Raw genomic sequence first — 17,248 nt, 5'->3', positions numbered from 1 at the left:
CAGCAGAGCAGAAGGCACCACAGTGGAACGGTGGTGGGAAGAGGGATGTTCTCCACTGGGAGCCCAGACGCTGGATGCCTAGCCCAGCCTTCACCCCTTAGTGGGAGGTGATCACAGCACAACATACTCATGGCCTCTCTCTTCCCCATTGGCACCAGGAGTAAGGGTCTGAGCTGAGAGAAGGAGCTTTCCCTAGGAGAGAGGCTGGTCAGGAGGAATGCAGGAATGCAGAAGATGAGGCTGAGGCTGGGCTCCGTCACCATGGTCATCTTACCTGACAGGCCAGGCTTCGGGGCAGGACTTCCCTGCTTGGCACAGCCAATAGGGACAAGGACATGCTGGTGGGACAAGGGCCAATTACTGCTGGAGTGGAGCTGGTTCCTCATAAGGAGAGAGAGAACTGCTCAGGATTCAGCCGAGCTGCAGGGCCATGGCCACCATGAGTGGTGAGTGGGGCCCCTCCTCTGGGTCACAGAGAGAAAGGCCTGAGGAAGGGGTGCTGGACTCTGAGATGGGGAGAGGAACTGGATCAGGGGAGGGGTCCAGGAGCTTTGATGAGGGTCTGAGGAGAAGTTTGAGTACAGGGCGTGAAGCAGCAAGGAGATTAGGGACCGAGACAGGAATAGGAGCTCATCTGGGGGCTGGGGCTGGGTCGAGGTGTTGAAAATGAATCAATTGAATGAAAATGGATCTGGAGAATGAGTTTGGGGGTTGGGTTCATTTAAGGGAAGGACATGGGGACTGAGACAGAAATGGCAATACCTCGGGGAGATGGGGAAACCTGTCAGGGGTGGAGAATGGACTAGGGAGGTTGAGTAGGTCTGGGGGATAGAAAGAGAGGAGGGAGCTTGGAGATTATTTCCTCTGGGCTTGGTCATCTGTCCCCTCTTTTCTGAGTTGTCCCAGTGGAATGTTCTCTTCATGGAGAAGGGTCTTTGCTGAAAGCCAGCTGGGTCTCCTACCCTTCTTTAGAGAGTGGCCCCTGAAGATCCCCTTCCTTCTGGGAACTTTGGTTACCCATCAGTACAAAGATTAGACTAAAGGGGTTCTCACCTGCCTCCCCCCCCAAAAAAAAAAACAAAAACCTAGAGCTAGTAGAAGGAGTACATTCACAATTACACATTAACTTTACAACTAACACCACTGAAGTTCACACATACACCATCCCTACATAGAGACAGCCACAAATCACTTATCTGTGGCCACACACCCACCAGACACTGCCCTGCCCTGACCACTCTGCATTCACTCATGCAGCCAGGCTCCTCCTGGGCAAGGCAGGCAGGACCCACAGAGCCTGGGCCCCAGCAAGGTCACATGCATTGATTGCTCTCTCTTCCCCCAGGTATTCTGGTGTTGGCACTCCTGCTGGCTACCTCCAGCTGCCTTGCCTACTATGAGGACTTGGCCAAGTGCTTCCAGGACCCGAATTATGAGTCCTTCCTTGTCACAGCTCAGGAGGGACTCCGCACCTCTCCCCTGCCCAAGCGCATAGTAGTAGTGGGAGCTGGCATGTCAGGCCTGACAGCAGCTAAGACCCTGCAGGATGCTGGCCATCAGGTGAGGAGGTCTTGAGCAATGGCACGTAACCTGCTGGGCCCCTGGAACCCTTAACATTTAATCATCGCTAACTTTCATTTGCATTCCTGTGGAAACAAAAGCCAAGAGCTATGCTGACAGGCAAAGGCCAAGAAGTGCCCTGTCCCTGCTCACCAGAAGCTCTTCAGTTTCACATCTCTCAGGACCGTTCTGGAAGAAATGCCCAGTGAGGTTGCCATGCACTTTTGAAGACTGATGATGGGGATTCCAGGCCAGAGTGTGTGGCATTGTAGAAGTGGGAGTAGGGGGTGGGGAGAAGGGAGACACGTATCTGAGAATGACAGAAGTTTCTCTGGATTCCCAGGTAACCATCCTGGAGGCCAGTGATCATGTTGGGGGCCGAGTGGTCACATTCAGGAACAAGGAGGAGGGCTGGTACTACGACCTGGGGCCCATGCGAATCCCCAAATCCCACAGGTAAGTCCTAGGAGAGAATTGGAGCAAAGGACAAGTAGGAGAGATGAAGGAGAGGTGGGAGGGGCCCTGCTGCTATCACATCAGAGCCCTTTCAGATTCACTGCGTCATGTAATTCAACTCTGTAAGTCAGGATTAATGCTTGTCTCCCACTTAACAGAGAAGACCAAGGCTCAGAGCCCAGGGTCACACAGAAAGTGGAAGATCCCACAGTTAGAGTAGTTACCATTAACTCATCAAACTGTATGCTTTAATATGGGAAGTTTCTTAAATGACAATCATATTACATTAAGCTGTGAAATTATAAAAGTTATTAGCAGTACCTACCATTTGTTAAGCACTTACTTTGTGTCAAGCCCTGTGCTAAGCATTATATTTACATTATTTGATACTTACAACCCTATAAATTGATGATTTCCATTTACATATCAAGAATCTGGGCTCTGAAATATTAAGTGACTCACCCCAGTTTCTCCTAAGAGAAGCAACACAGCTCCTCATCAAAATCAAGGAGGTACCTGGCATAAAAACAGTTGCTTGATCCTTAAACTATATTTGACTCTTGAGGTTTCCAAAACAAAATGATCCTCAGCCTGGTATCCCACATACTTCCATAAATATGACTTATTTTTTGCCTTTAATGTAAATTAAAACCCAGTTTCTCTCTAAACTTTCAAAGTAAAAACACTAACTGTAACAGCCCAAACTAGGAGTTATTAGATATGGCTTCACACTACTTAGAAAAGGCAAACAATTCCAAATACTGCCTGAAACAAAAGGCCTCATCTCCACCTTTGTGTCTCATAAACTGGGAATTCCTTAAGGGCCCTAATTCAGTGAACTTCCCCAGGGCAAAACAGAAGAAAAAAAATAATGCCCACAGCAAGAAAAAACAGAGAATAGAGAAACCAGTTAGTCTGGGCTCCCTGGCTGCAAGAAGAAACTGGTTTTCCTGGAAGTGGTTTGAATTGTGGGGTCAGCTAGAACAAGGATGGGGGTCAATTTATTACTGTCTCTGCTCCAGGCTAATCCACACCTACGTCAAGAAGCTTGGCCTGAAGCTGAACAAGTTCATCCAATATGATGGCAATACCTGGTACCTCATCAATGGACAACGACATCGCAGTTGGGAGGTCAAGGCCAACCCAGAGATCCTGGGCTATTCCATGAACCCCACAGAGAAGGGCAAGAGTGCCATGAATCTCTTCCACCAGTCCATTATCAAGGTGCCAACTGCCTTATCCCAGCTAGGGTTGGGAAGGAAGAGGGTCTTGCCTAAGGCTACTTGGCAAGTTAATGGATGGACTCAGGTCATCCAACTCCTACCTGGTGCTCTTGTGGTGGATCCACCTTCCTTCTAACACCTGCTAAGAACGTATCACTCCCAACCCCACACCAACCTCCTCCCCCCACCCCATCCCCGTCCTTGGGTAGTCCAATGGCCTATTACTTGATCAGTGGAAGCGGGAGGAAAGGGAATCCTAGATTAGCCAGTCCTTGGTAATGAATCACTCCTCCTGGATCACAGCGAAGTTCTCTGCCTTAAATTTTAGTCTCCAAAAGGTCTTTAATGAAGGGGAGACGCTTGGAGAAAGAGTAACAGGCAGGAGTTCCTGGAACTACCACCCCTCCTCCTCCTTATCCCCACTTTTTTCAAGGGACATCCAGAGAACCCAGAAGTCATGCCTTTAATTTAAAGGAATGCAGAGGCACCAGCCTCAGTCCCCAGACATCCTTGTCCCCAGCAGCCTGATGTCCCGGAGGCCCAATTTGAATGGTGGTATCTCTCTTCCCCTTCTGCAGCTCAAACAAAGTCTGAAAATGTTCAACTGCAGCCACCTGATGTCCTTCTATGATTCTTACTCCACCAAGGTGAGAGTGGCAAAGAAGTTCCAGGATGGAGATGGGGTGGTGGACTCTGTGCTCAGCCTAGCCTCCTGGCTTGTCATCTGCCAACCAGGATGCTCTCTTCCCACTGCCAAAGGCTTCCTCTTGCTGGAGTCCATTCCCACACTGGTCTGGGTCCAGGCGCCTACTGGATCTACACTCTGGGCCCTCCACCCCACATTTCCATCTTCTGTACCTCCCCACAGGCTTACCTGGTGAAGAAAGGGATGCTGAGTGGAGGCGCAGTGCAGATGATTGGAGATGTGATGAATGAGAACGCTGGGTACTATAAATCCCTCCTGGAGTCCCTGAGGAATGCTAACATCTTCTCCAAAAGTGATGAGTAAGGTGGATCTGGGGCCAGGATGAGAGTCCTCCTCCTCCCCAACACTGATTTACTGGGTATTTACATGTGCCAGACACTCTGCCAAGCACTTTCCAAGAACTGTCACATCTAATCCTTAATATCTCCTATAAAGTAGATGACATTATTCAGAGCCATTCTACAGGTGAAGATGCTCAGACTAGGGAACTTATTCAAGTTCACACAGCTTAGGCAAGGGCTGAAGTCAGACTCCAAACTCAGCTCTGTAGATTTCTACTTGCAAAGTAGAATTTCAGGGTAACTGAATATCTGTTAGATATTACATCGCGCTATATCCACTACCCCAGATTCAGCCCTAGATTGCCTATGTGATCGTGGGAAAGTCACTTTAGGGTGTCAGTTTTCCAAATTGTCAAATTAAGTAACAATCCCTTCATGACAAAGGCTGTATGTGAAGTGTTCTGCACAGGGTGCGGGGAGCTAGTTTCCTCTTTTTTTGTACCAGGAACACTGGAGACAAGGAGGCACTTGGGCCTCTGGGTGCCTCCCCCCATCACTCTCCCCTCCCTTCTCCCCTGCAGCTTTTATGAGATCACCGGGGGATTTGACCAGCTTCCCAGAGCCCTCAGCACCAACCTAAAACCTGGCACCATCCATTTGGGATCCAAGGTGGAGATGGTAGTGAGGGATGGGCCTGAAGTTCGGGTTTTGTACCGCAAAGGTGGGCCCACCTCGGAGCTGCACAACCTCACTGCTGACTACGTCATCATCTCAGCCTCTGCCAAGGCCACGCGCCTCATCGCCTTCCAGCCACCTCTGTCCCCAGACAAGACAAACGCTCTGCGCTCGGTGCATTACACCAGTGCTACCAAGGTGGTTTTGGCCTGTGATGAGCGCTTCTGGGAACGGGATGGCATCCGAGGCGGGGTCTCCATCACTGACGGGCCATCGCGCTACATCCACTACCCCAGCCACAGCTTCCCCAGCGGCAAAGGTGTCCTGCTCGCCTCCTACACTGTGGATGACGATTCCCTCTTCTTCACTGCCATGAAGCATGACCAGGTGGTGGATATCGTCCTGGATGACCTGGCGGCAGTGCACCAGATACCCAAAGAGGAGCTGCGGCATCTGTGCCCATCTTCCGTGGTCAAGCACTGGTCTCTGGATCCCCTCACTATCGGCGCCTTTGCTGAGTTCACACCCTACCAATTTATAGACTACTCACAAAAGCTCTTCCAGCCAGAAGGCCGTGTCCATTTTGCAGGGGAACATACCTCCCTGCCCCATGGCTGGATGGACACTGCCGTCAAGTCAGGCCTCCGGGCTGCCAGGAACATCCAGGCTGCTGTGGACAAGGAGGCCACTCAGGGAAAGGCGCCTCTGCACCAACCCTTTGCCAACGTCCAGGATAGTTCCTCCAAGAGCAATCCCTAAGGTAGTGGGCACCAGCAGGCTGGGAGGTGGAAAGAGGAGGAAGAGACGCAGAAGAGAGGTTACCATCTGTCTCTCCCTGAACCCAATAATGCCAGGCAAAAAACTCAGCTAGCAAGTGGGCAAGAAACATCACTCCCTTCCCTGTTTCTCTCCCCAGCCGGACCTACAGAAAAGAAGCAGCAGAGTCAGGGCTTATGGAGGGGGAAGGGAAGAATCAAGGGCAGAGAATACTAAAGTCAGGCCTTAGACTGAGGAAATAGTCTCTTGCTGCATAATCATAACAGGAGAAAAAGAAAAGGTCCAACAATACCTAATTTCTATTACCTACAACTAGAAGTCCCTGAAGGAACAGACAACCCCCAAACCACAGTAACGCTAAACCACATACTGACCACACATGCACTACCACAACACACAAACCCCATCCTTGCATGCCTGGACAAGAGCTCCATATCTTAGTCCAGCGTGGAGACAGGACAGAAAAAATTCTTTTCTACTTTTTTTTAGTGTGTACAGGTGGGATCTTGGCCTCTATCCTCACATCCACATCCACATTGCTAAACAGAATCCCCCACCTCCACCTGCCCAGCCCACACATCTTCCTGGAAGTCTCCCCACTCTTCTAAACCCAACCTGTCTTTCCACACTCCATTCAAATTATTTCCCCTCCACAAATCTTCCCTTCACAGCCACCCAACTCCCAGGGATCTCTCTTCTTTGAACCTCAATTCTTCCCCTCTAGAATCCCAACCATGTGGACTACAGATCTTATTTTTCTGACAGATAATCATGTCATGGTGGCATATTATCTCCCCACCTAGACAGAGAGCCCCCAAGGGCTGAGATCTAATTTTTTATGTTTTGGTGCATTTTCCTTGGTAGTCACTAAACACACACTATGTCCTTCAGCCCGTCAACACTTATCAAACCTTTATCTTATGTCTGCTGCTGTGTGAAGAACCAGAAATATAAAAAATGAGCAGCATTATTAAACTGAATCCACTCCTCCCCATGTCCCTATGCTTCCAAAGATCAGCTCCCAAATTGGGCTCAAATTTTTTCTCAAATTCTTGGAGGGCAAGAACCACTCCTAGGTATTGGGGCTCAAGTAGACAAAAGGAAAAGTAGATCAAGTCACAAACCCTCTTCCTGGAGAAGATTCCCCACCAGGAAGACCCTGGTGGAGCACAGTAAAGGACTGATATTCAGTGTCCTGTGCTAAGACTGGCAGATGGTATGGTGGAAGGAATAGAGAATTTCCTGGGAAGTTTTCCTAGGAAACTTTTGTTAAAACCCTGTAAGGCTCCTTTCTGGTTTTCCATTCATCAGTATATTATTTGGGACCTTAGATTTAGTTCCACGTGACAGAAACCAAATTCAAACTAACTTAAGGAAAAAGGACATGTTTTGGCTCTCCTGTCTAGGAAGTGCAGGATGAAGCTGGTTTCACTCAGAGCAAATAGATTCATGACTAAAAAGACATCAGTTAGGTCCCCTTTCCTCCCACCCCTTGGTCTTACTTTCCACACGTAGCTTCTATAGTGGGTTGAATAGTGTCCCCAAATTCATGTCCACCCAGAAGTGATGAGTGAGACCTTATTTGTAAATAAAATCTTTGTTAGTGTAATCAAGTTAAAATGATATCAACTTGGATTAGCAAGGGCCCTAATCCAATGGCTGGTATGCTGATAAGAAAAGGGAATTTTGAGTCCATGGGGAAGACAGTTCAAGAATGCCAAGGATTTCCTGAAGCCACCAAAAACTAGAAGAGAGGCATGGACTAGATGCTCCCTCGAAGCTCCTGAAAGGACGCAGCCCTGACAACACCTTGATTTTGAACTTTTAGCCTAGAAATGTGAGCAAAATAATTTCTATTGTTTAAGCCATCCAATGTTGTGATAATTTGTTATAGCACAGCCCCAGGAAATCAATTCAGCTCCCTTCTTCTTCTGCTTTTCTTCTGGAAAAGAACATAATCAGAAGCCATTTCAGAATAAGACTAATAAATCTAATAAATTAAAGAATAACAATAATAATAAATAAATAATAAATCAAAAATTAAAAAAAAACTTTTTAAAAGAAGCCATTCCAGGATCATGTTTTTATAGGTTGCCATACAAAGTAAAGAAAGGGCTCCTCTCTTCTAGAGTCCTCATATGGGTTTCCATTCTGGTCATCTACCTGCTTATTCAGGGGCCCACCCCTTGTCCTAGAAAGTGGGTCTTGTAGCTGGCAGCCCCAGTAGCCACCAGAAGTTGGGAAGGGGACAGCAGCAGATACACACTGCAGACTGCAACTCCTCTAGACCTCAGGGTTGGGCTAAGGAATATGTTGAGCTACTCCAGGGCTTGGGTAAGCCAGCTCACAATGTAGATGGTGAACCAGAGGCCAAACTACACCCAGAATGTGAGGGAGGAGGAGGAGGAGGAGGAGGAGGAGGAGGAGGAGTCGTCATCTTTTTCCAAACTGTCTCCTGGGCTGTTTAGATTTGGTAGCCTCTCAGTGTCTTGACAAAGGCCATCTCTTCCTTAAGAGTCTCAGAGTTAGCCTGGGAGGAAGCCTGACCCAACAGGTCTAATCAGAGAAAGGAGCAGAAGGCAGAACTAGAGGAGAGGGAGGGGCCTAGGCAAGAGCCCACCATTGACCATCATGAATCCCCAAGAAGAGGGTCCTAAAGAAACAAGTCAGGAAGGAACAAAGGCAAGGACTCGGCAGCAGGTCTACTCTCTCTAGGCTAAAGGGGAGAACATATTGAAGGGACTAAAGATTTTAGGAAGAATTAGTTTATTTCACTTAGCATGATAGTCTTCATATCCATCCATTTACTGGCAAATGCCATAATTTCATTCTTCTTTATAGTTGAGTAATATTGCATTGAGAATATATACCACAGTCCCCAAAAACCAAAAGCTAAATGATATGTGGATCCTAACACCCAGTAAGTGGTGGGGCGGGGTGGAAAGAATAGAAGTTCATTGGATTAGACAAAGGGTAATGAAGGGAAGGGAGGGAGAAAGGGGATAGGAAAGACAGTGGAATGAATCAGACATAACTTTCCAGTGTCCACATATGAACACACGCCAGTGTAACTCCACATCACGTTCAACCACAAGAATGAGAGGTTATATGTCAAAGTTCACTCTACAGTCATGTATATTGAAAAAGAACAAATTTTTTTAAAAAATTAGGAGGTACCTCTCTACTTTCCCTTGCTCCTGACCAAAAAAGTGATGGGGACTAGGGAGAAAAACCAAGAAGATTCAGATTGGTGTGACTCGCTCACAGGAATACATGACCTTCCAGTGGACACAGGCAGAGTTTGCAGAGCAGGAGCCCCGGGGTGGGGACAATGGTGCTGGGTGAGTCAGGGCTGGTTTGTAGACGTGGCTGCCAGGTGGGAAAACAGAGCACGGCAAGGAAAGCCGCTGCTGGAGTGGCCAAGCTGCAGCCACAGGATGGGGCGAGTGTGGCCCTAGAGCCTGCCTGGAGTCGGTCCATGAGGTCAGGTGAGGAGAGCACTGCTGGCCCTTCCACATGCCACTCCTCCAGCTCTCAAGCTGAATAAGGAAGGCGGACCCCAGCCAGCAGCAGACGGACCTTCCTGCTGCTCTTGCGGCCAGTGCCCTCCAGCGCCCACTATTCTGGAGCTCACACTGTGCCAGCTGGCCAAGGAGCATGTTTACAGGGTGTGAGGCGGAGGGGCCTGCTTCCTCACACCCTGACAGTGTTCTCCAAGGCACAGCAGAACTTCCTCTCTAAGGAGTCTGGGAGCTGGGGCTGACCTGGTGCCAACTGGTTTGTTAGACATGAGTGACCAACTGTGTACTGAGGGGTGGGGAAGGAAGTGGAAGATTGCATACAAGCATTTTGTGTGTTATTCAGTGTTTTAAGTCTTTAGTTGCTTCATACACATTGTCTGTACTCCTGATAAAATCCATGAGAGATGTTTATTAGTCACATCTTATAGATGAAGAGACTGAGGCTCTGAGAGGTTAAGTAACTTTTCCAAGATTACTCAGAAACAGCATCGCAGGCAGGATTAAAATCTTCACTGTCTGCTTTTATAGGTGGCATTCTTGTGAGCTACCATACTTTAGATGACATGTCGATGAATGTGATTTTCTTATAGGCCCCACCATGGGGATGCTTCCAGAGAAAAACCAAAGCTGGGTTTCTGAATTTGTGCTGCTTGGCTTCTCCAGTGACCCCATGTCCAACAGGGTCCTTTTCTTTGTCTTCCTTCTCCTCTACCTGAGCTCAGTGCTGGGCAATGGGCTCTTCGTTGCCCTCATCTGCCTGGACACACATCTCCACACTCCCATGTACTTCTTCCTCTGTGTCCTCTCGGTGCTGGATACGAGCTACATCACCACCACCGTGCCCCAGATGTTGGTGCATCTTCTGGCTCACTCTCGGACCATCTCCTCTGCTGGCTGTTGGCTGCAGATGTATGTGTTTTGTGCTCTGGGACTGACCGAGTGCATCTTCTTTGTAGTCATGGCTTATGACCGCTATGTGGCCATTTGCTATCCTCTGCGTTATACCATCATTCTCAACTGGAGACTGTGCACACAGTTGGCAGCTGGGACATAGGCCTGTGGTTTCCTCTTCTCTCTGGTCCATACCTTCCTCACTATGAGGCTGCCATACTGTGGGCCTAATAGGATCAACCACTACTTCTGTGAAGGGCCCTCCGTGCGGAACTTGGCTTGCACAGACACCCAGCTGATTGACATGGTGGACCTGATCATCAGTGTCTTTGTGGTTGTCACCCCACTCTCCCTCATTCTGGCCTCCTACATTCGTATCACCCTGGCCATTCTCAAGATCAAGTCCACCCAGGGCCGCTGCAAGGCTTTTTCTACCTGTGCCTCCCACCTGACTGTGGTCACACTCTTCTATGCTCCAGTGACTTACATCTACACGAGGCCCAACTCCAGCTACTCTCCAGAGCAAGACAAGCAAATCTCCCTCCTCTGCAATATTTCACAGCCCTGCTCAACCCCATGGTCTACAGTCTGAGGAATGAGGACATTAAGAGGGCTTTTCTTAAGGTAATGGGACGTGGTAGGGTGGCCTGGTGAATTGGGACCCAGGAGAAGATTGGGATAGAATGTCCAATGCTGAAGAAAGAGAGAGCATCTATAATATCTGCAACCCACTTTGTGCATTTGAATAAGTATAGAACTTGGTTAGTGGAACAAATGTTCATGAAACCAATGTGGGTGTCTTGATTAATTTCCTACCTTGTGGTGCAGTAACAAACAGCTCAATAATCTCTGATTTACAACAGCAAACATTCATTTCTTGCTCATGTTCCATGTTAGTTGTAGGCTGGCTGCAGCTCTCTAAAGTCTCAGATCACCTTATAAGGAGGAGCCCTTATTGTGGAACATGCTATTCCAAGACAGAGGGGAAGACATAATGGACAAAGCATGTGATGACTATTAAAGCTTCTCAGAAATGACTGCACACATCACAAGCAAGTCACGTGATCAAGGCTGATGGCAAAGGGATGGGAAGTATTTTCCCTACAGAGAAGTAACAAAGTTACATGGCAATGGGCAGACATGCTTAGTTCCAGAACTTTGAAGACCTAAGGAAAGATATGGAGAGATTTATAGTCATGAAATTTTATTTCTACAACCCAAGAAGATGCCACAATGGCTGGTGAGAACTGATGATCTCAGGGGAATGAGGTTCTCTCGGTGGCTGATAGACAAAAAGGGCCAGGTTCCCCACCATTCCACAGCCTCCAACACTGTGGACCTCAGCACCTGATAAGTTCTTCAGGGCTTGGAGTCTGGGAGAGAGGGAGGATGCTGGAGACTGAACTGTCTCCCCCCTAAATTCATATGGTGAAGCTCTCACACCCCATGGGACTGGATCTGGACTAAGGAAATAATTAAGGTTAAATGAAGTCATAAGGGTGGATCCCTAATTTGATAGGATCTGTGTCCTTATAAGAAGAGACACCAGAGAATGCTTTCTCTCTCACCCTCCCTCCTCGCCTTCCTCTCTGTCCCCCTGTCACATGGGAACACAGTGAGAAGGTGGCCATCAACAGTCCAGAAAGAGAGCCCCCACCAGGACTTGATGGGGCTGGAACCCTGAACTCAGACTTTCAGCTTCCAGAAAATAAATCTCTGTTATTTAAGCCCAGCTAGTTATGGTGTTATTAGCCTGAGTTGACTAATAACAGAGGGTTGCCCCAAGAAGATTCATATTATTTCTACCAGTGGAACAAAAACTTAATAGAGAAATCAAGGTCAGTTACTAGAAAATGAGGTTGCAAAATTCTTTAGAAAACAAACAGCATTCTGTGGTAGAGAAACTAGAGGACAGAAACCTACTCACCCAGAGTAGACAAGTAAGGGCTTGGAGTTAAGATTTAGCTGATACCTGTGGACGAGAAGGAGTCAGGCAAGGAATGAGCAGGAGGAGGCACTTTCAGTGAAGGGTAAGCCAGGTTCAGAGGCCTCACGTTAGGAAAGGAGTTGCATGATCTGGTGAACAGGAGGAAGGTTCTTGTGGTCCTGGCAGTGAGCAGGACAGGAAAGACAAAATCAGGAGTCAGGCAGAGGCCAGATCCCAAAAGTCCTCTGGGAATGGTGTACTTTGTGCTCAATGCAGTGAGAGTGTGAGATTCTGGTTGAGAAGTGGTGCAGATTTAGGGGTGATAACCTCCTTGTGGGAGTGGCTTTAGGAGCCCATGGCTGGAAAGGGCGTGGGAGAAACAGGGGAGAGTGCAGGAGTGTGGTTGGGACTCTTTCCTCGGGAGAGCAGCAGAGCACGTGATGGCATCCCAGAAAGAGTCCTGGGGTGGGGGGTGGGTGTTGGTTATGCTGCTGAGTTTAGATGACAAACAGGGTAGAATTGGGGAAAGGCCGGCAAGTGGGAGGGTCAGCTCATGAGGGGATGAGCAGAGTGATCCATGAGGAAAGGAAGTCAGGGATAATGAATTACCAGGGAGTCTCTGTCCATTTCCAGCCTGGGCCACAGGCTCAGAATGCCCAGCAACCTTGTCCCCTCAGATCTTGGCCACCCTCTCAACATGGAAACTGGATCTCCAACTCAGTCAGGCACTTGCCTGGCCCCTCATCTAGTCCCAGAGTGGCCTGCGTGCTGCTCCTTGGTGGACTCATTCAGCAAGCCCTCCCATGGGGACTGAAGCATGTAGTGTCCCACAAAGACGTCATTCTTTCTGTAAGGCCCACAGACTGTGAAGACCTTGTGCTCCCTGTGGCAGCCAGCACCCAGCTGTTTGTCTCTAGCCCTGCTTGCTGATGGCCTGCCCCCTAGTTAGTTTGCCTGTCAGCTGGGGCCTGGCTAACCAGCTAATTCCTCTGCAATTCAGTGCTTGAACCACACCTCCTCTAATGAGGTCTAACCCCTTCCAAGTCTGTCCTTCCTCAGCCCCTCTCTCTTGTCCCTTGGGTCCCATTCATTCATAGTTGTTACTTGTTTATGTTACCTTTTCCTTATTTCGCCTACTGGGTCCTTTGTGTCTCCTGATTGGACCCAAAGGGATGCAGTTTCTCTAATGTTTCAAAGTATCATTATCTGGATTTTACTGAAAAATCAGAAACTGAGAAAACGAATGCTCACGGGAATTAGAGGTCATTTTCAAAGTCCTATGGCCAGAAACAGGGACCTGGGACTCCAGACTGTCACCTCTGCTCATCTCTTACCATTATCACCCAGCATGTCCTCGCTAGGGCTCCATCCCATATATTCTTTCACAAGTTGAGCTTGGTCTCCTTTTCTTGAAGGTTCTCTATGAAATCCCTTTCCTAAAATTAAGGCACATTCAAACCTTCTCCACTGAATGTTTCCTTCACCTCTTTACCCACATCTGAATTTCCCCCAGGAGCAGCATCCTGGGATGGCCCTTTTCCTAATGACCTAGAAACACTTCCTGTTCTGAAATCTAAATTTCCTGTATCTCACTTTCTCCTAGCAACTCCCCCAGTTCCCTTTCACCCTCAACTCTTACTATATCTGTTCTTTGGCTTAACTACATTCCTGCCATCTCTTCCCAGGGTACCACCTGATCTAATCTTGATATAGCAGAATAGCACATCAACCCCTATGATATTTCCACTACTCCTTCTCTTAAGACTTGGGGGCTTGTTGAATTAACCAGTATTTCTACATGGGTCCTGCCAGGTTTCTTTCTCTCTCTCTCTCTCTCTCTCTCTCTCTCTCTCTCTCTCTCCCTAGCATCTCCCTGAGGCTTTCTTCCTCACTACTTCCTCAAGTGTGCTCAGAAATTGCTCTATACCTAGCTGTGAGATGCAAAGCCAAATATTCACCTTATTCCAAGAATAACTATTGTAACTCTCACCAACACCACAATCATCTTTACTTTTCTTACTGAATTCAAACCACCTTGACTGACCTCTGCTTGTACTGAATCTCTATCACCTTCATTGGATCCATCACAGTTTCATTGAAGACTGAAGACTGTCATTTGATAAAGGTTCAATAATTCTGACCTTAAAGAGGTGAACTATGAAAAGTTTTTAAGTTTCCTTTGTGTTTAGAGCCAGAGTCTGACCGAGTTTCTCCACAGCAGTATTTCCTTGAATTATCTGTCATTTGTGTCCATTGGGTGATCTGAACTTTGAAAAGTCAAAGCCAAGTTTGGAGCAGAAAATGTCTAGGCTAGTAGGATAGTCCTACGGACGTGGCATGTAGGAATGCCAACTAGGATTAGCTAGGAACTTCTGTCTCTTTTTTTCCTCTAGCAATAGAAAATGTGAGGGTAAAATTTGGAGGGGATTCTATAAAGATGAGGAGAGCCCCTTGAGAAAGCTTCTTTTTTCAAGTTAATCTTTATTGGAGTGTTGCTGCCGTTCAGGGAATGATAGACTGTATGGTCAGTAAAATTTCCTAAGGTTCTATGAGTAACTTGTCTGTGCCTTGTCCAAGGTGTAAGGGACACTGAGGGCTGAAGCCATGGGTGAATGGTTTTGACATTGGGAAGGGAAGCCACCACCATCATGACCACCACCAGCTACCATCCTCTCAGCAACCTCTTGACTCAAGTACTCCAATGATTACCCATCTCACATTTGAATAAATGTTAATTAAAAGCTTTAAAGTGGAGGGGCTGGGGTTGTGGTTCAGTGGTATAGCACTGGCCTAGCATGTACAAGGCACTGGTTCAATCCTCAGCATCACATAAATGTAAAATAAAGATATTGTGTCCACCTAAAACTTAAGAATAATTTTTTAAAAAAAGCTTTAAAGTGGAATATTAATAAGGATATCTCCCAGAATGCTGGCTGGTTGTCATCAGAACCTCTTCATGCTATATCTTAAGGGCCTGTCATAGTTTTCTTATAGTTTTGCTGACTGAGTTCATGAGCTTTTGGGAGACAGACCCAAGCTAACCAAATACACAGCAGACTGAAGTATAAACAAAGGCCAGCTCTTTTATTTATAATGTTAGCTATCTCTTCCCCCAGAGTGGAATAGCCATTTACCTTCGGCTGAAAGGGTCTCAGATGTCTGCTTGGTTACTGTGGTGTAACTCTCACCAACACCACAATCATCTTTACTTATAGAATAGAAAAGTTGCCATGTTTATATGGAAACTTCAATGTGTCAAGCACTCTTGTAAGAACTTAACCTGTCACAACAATCCTATAAAGTGTTAGTCTGCTATTGTTATCATCATCCCAAAATTCTACAGATACCAAAGATTCTGGCTCTCTCTCTTCTTTTTTCTTTTCTTTCTTTTTTTTTTTTTTTTTTTTTGTGGTGCTGGGGATTGAACCCAAGGCAAGCACTCTATTAACTGAGCTATATCCCCAGCCCCTAGAGTCTGGCTCTTAAACACTCTGATGTAGTTTGGGTAATGTTTCATCTGTGTACTGAGAGACCCCTCAAAATCTCTCTTCCCCACAGCAGTGGCTCACCTCCCCAGGGACAGAATGAATCCTGTATCCTAGGGCCCACACTCCCCTAGACAGTGCTGAATGGACAGTGACCAACCTCTTAGTCCTATTCCTAAGGTTACTTTTCCTTTCTCCTATGACTGTTTCTTTAGATCTAGTCTTTCTCCTGACTGAGAAAGAAAGTTACTGATCTGGGGTCCTCGGAGTCATCTTGTCCCAGCCATCCTGATTTGACTTAAAATGTCCATTTCTTATTCACTCAGTAACTCAATTCACAAATGTTAATCATGCTTTATTTGTGCCAGACCTTTTGAAACTCCCAGAAACAGAAAAGAATCAGTCACAGGTCATAGTTGGCAATCTGTCTACAATTGTTTCCTTTGATGTTTGTGCATAGCCTAGCATCTGGAGCCTCAGCAGGTCCATACCAGGTACCTACTTCTGCATCTCAATTTTATTAACCACCAGTGAATGATTCTTGCCTGTCTGTTGTTTTGATAGAGTGACGGGCTATAGACCCTCTTCTTTTCAGGCCCGGATGTGTTCCAGTGGCCTTACTCAGGGACCCTGCCCCAGCCTGTTACTTTGAGGAAAGCCCTCTTTACATCTTTGTTTCTGAGGCTGTAGATGATGGGGTTGAGGAAGGCAGAGATGACATTGTAGAACAGAGCCAGTTTCTTGTCCCGCTCTGGGGAAGCATTGGCCCCAGGGTTCATGTACATAAACATGGCAGGTCCACAGAACATGGTGACCACAGTGATGTGCGATGCACAGGTGGAGAAGGCCTTGATCTGCCCTTGGGTGGAACCAATCCTTAGAATTGCAATGAAGATACGGATATATGAAGCCAGAATGAAGGAAAGTGGTATCAGGAGAAGGATGAAGCCCAGGATGAAATCTACTCTGTCATTGAGGGATGTGTCTGCACAGGCCAACTTCAGAACAGCAGGCACCTCACAGAAGAAGTGGTTGATCTCATTGGGGCCACAGTAGGGCAGGCGCATGGTGAAGACAGTGTAGACTAGGGAACAGCTGACACCCCATAGTCCACAAAAGATGACCATTGCCCCACACAGCCAAGGGCTCATGATAACCTTGTACCTGAGTGGAGAGCAGATGGCTACATACCTATCATAGGCCATGACAGAGAACAGCCATCCCTCAGTGATGCCCAACACCAGAAAGATGTACATCTGGGCCACACACCCAACATAGGAAATGGTCTTCTTCTGGCAGACCAGATGCACCAACATCTGGGGCACAGTGGTGGTGACATAGCTCATGTCCAGCAGGGAAAGGACACTGAGGAAGAAGTACATGGGTGTGTGGAGGCGGGAGTCCAGGTGGATCAAGGTGACAATGAGTCCATTGCCCAGGAGTGTGGAGAGGGAGAGGGAGAGGAAGAGACTGAAGAGGATGACATTAGTTTGGGAATCCCTGGAGAAGCCCAGAAGGATGAACTCAGACACAGAGCTGCAGTTCTCCCAGGGAAACGCCTGCATTATTCTTCAGCTGCAGAAAGAGAAATGGACCTACTGGCCCAGTTTGGAAGCCATATTCAGTTGCCATGGCCATTCCACTGCTGCCAAGGTCAGTAGCCATTGGGTCCTAGTTGGGATTAATGTCAGTTCAGAGACTGGGGTCTACCTGGGATAGGTTACTTTTGGGGAAGGAAGGGAAATT

The 17,248-nt window shown here is 47.5% G+C and overlaps 2 protein-coding genes and 1 pseudogene across 2 annotated transcripts; 2 read left to right on the top strand and 1 right to left on the bottom strand.

Annotated features, from left to right (window-relative positions):
• The first annotated feature begins 430 nt into the window (after window positions 1–430).
• LOC107141477 (L-amino-acid oxidase-like) lies at window positions 431–5,660 on the top strand. Its single transcript, XM_015484718.1, has 7 exons — window positions 431–446; window positions 1,346–1,560; window positions 1,904–2,016; window positions 3,039–3,240; window positions 3,818–3,886; window positions 4,108–4,244; window positions 4,808–5,660. Exons 1-7 carry the CDS (start codon window positions 431–433, stop codon window positions 5,658–5,660), a joined length of 1,605 nt encoding a protein of 534 aa, XP_015340204.1.
• Window positions 5,661–9,797: 4,137 nt separating this feature from the next.
• Window positions 9,798–10,744, top strand: LOC107141631 (annotated as a pseudogene).
• A 5,375-nt stretch (window positions 10,745–16,119) lies between these two features.
• On the bottom strand, window positions 16,120–17,067 carry LOC107141630 (olfactory receptor 2D3-like). Its single transcript, XM_015484852.1, has one exon. The coding sequence runs from the start codon at window positions 17,065–17,067 to the stop codon at window positions 16,120–16,122; it is 948 nt and encodes a 315-aa protein (XP_015340338.1).
• Between the last annotated feature and the right edge of the window lie 181 nt (window positions 17,068–17,248).

This window comes from Marmota marmota, unplaced genomic scaffold (genome assembly GCF_001458135.2).
Source record: "Marmota marmota marmota unplaced genomic scaffold, marMar, whole genome shotgun sequence".
Taxonomy (NCBI): Eukaryota; Metazoa; Chordata; class Mammalia; order Rodentia; family Sciuridae; genus Marmota; species Marmota marmota.
The sequence above is the reverse complement of the archived record's forward strand: the minus strand, read 5'-3'. Positions and strand labels throughout refer to the sequence as shown.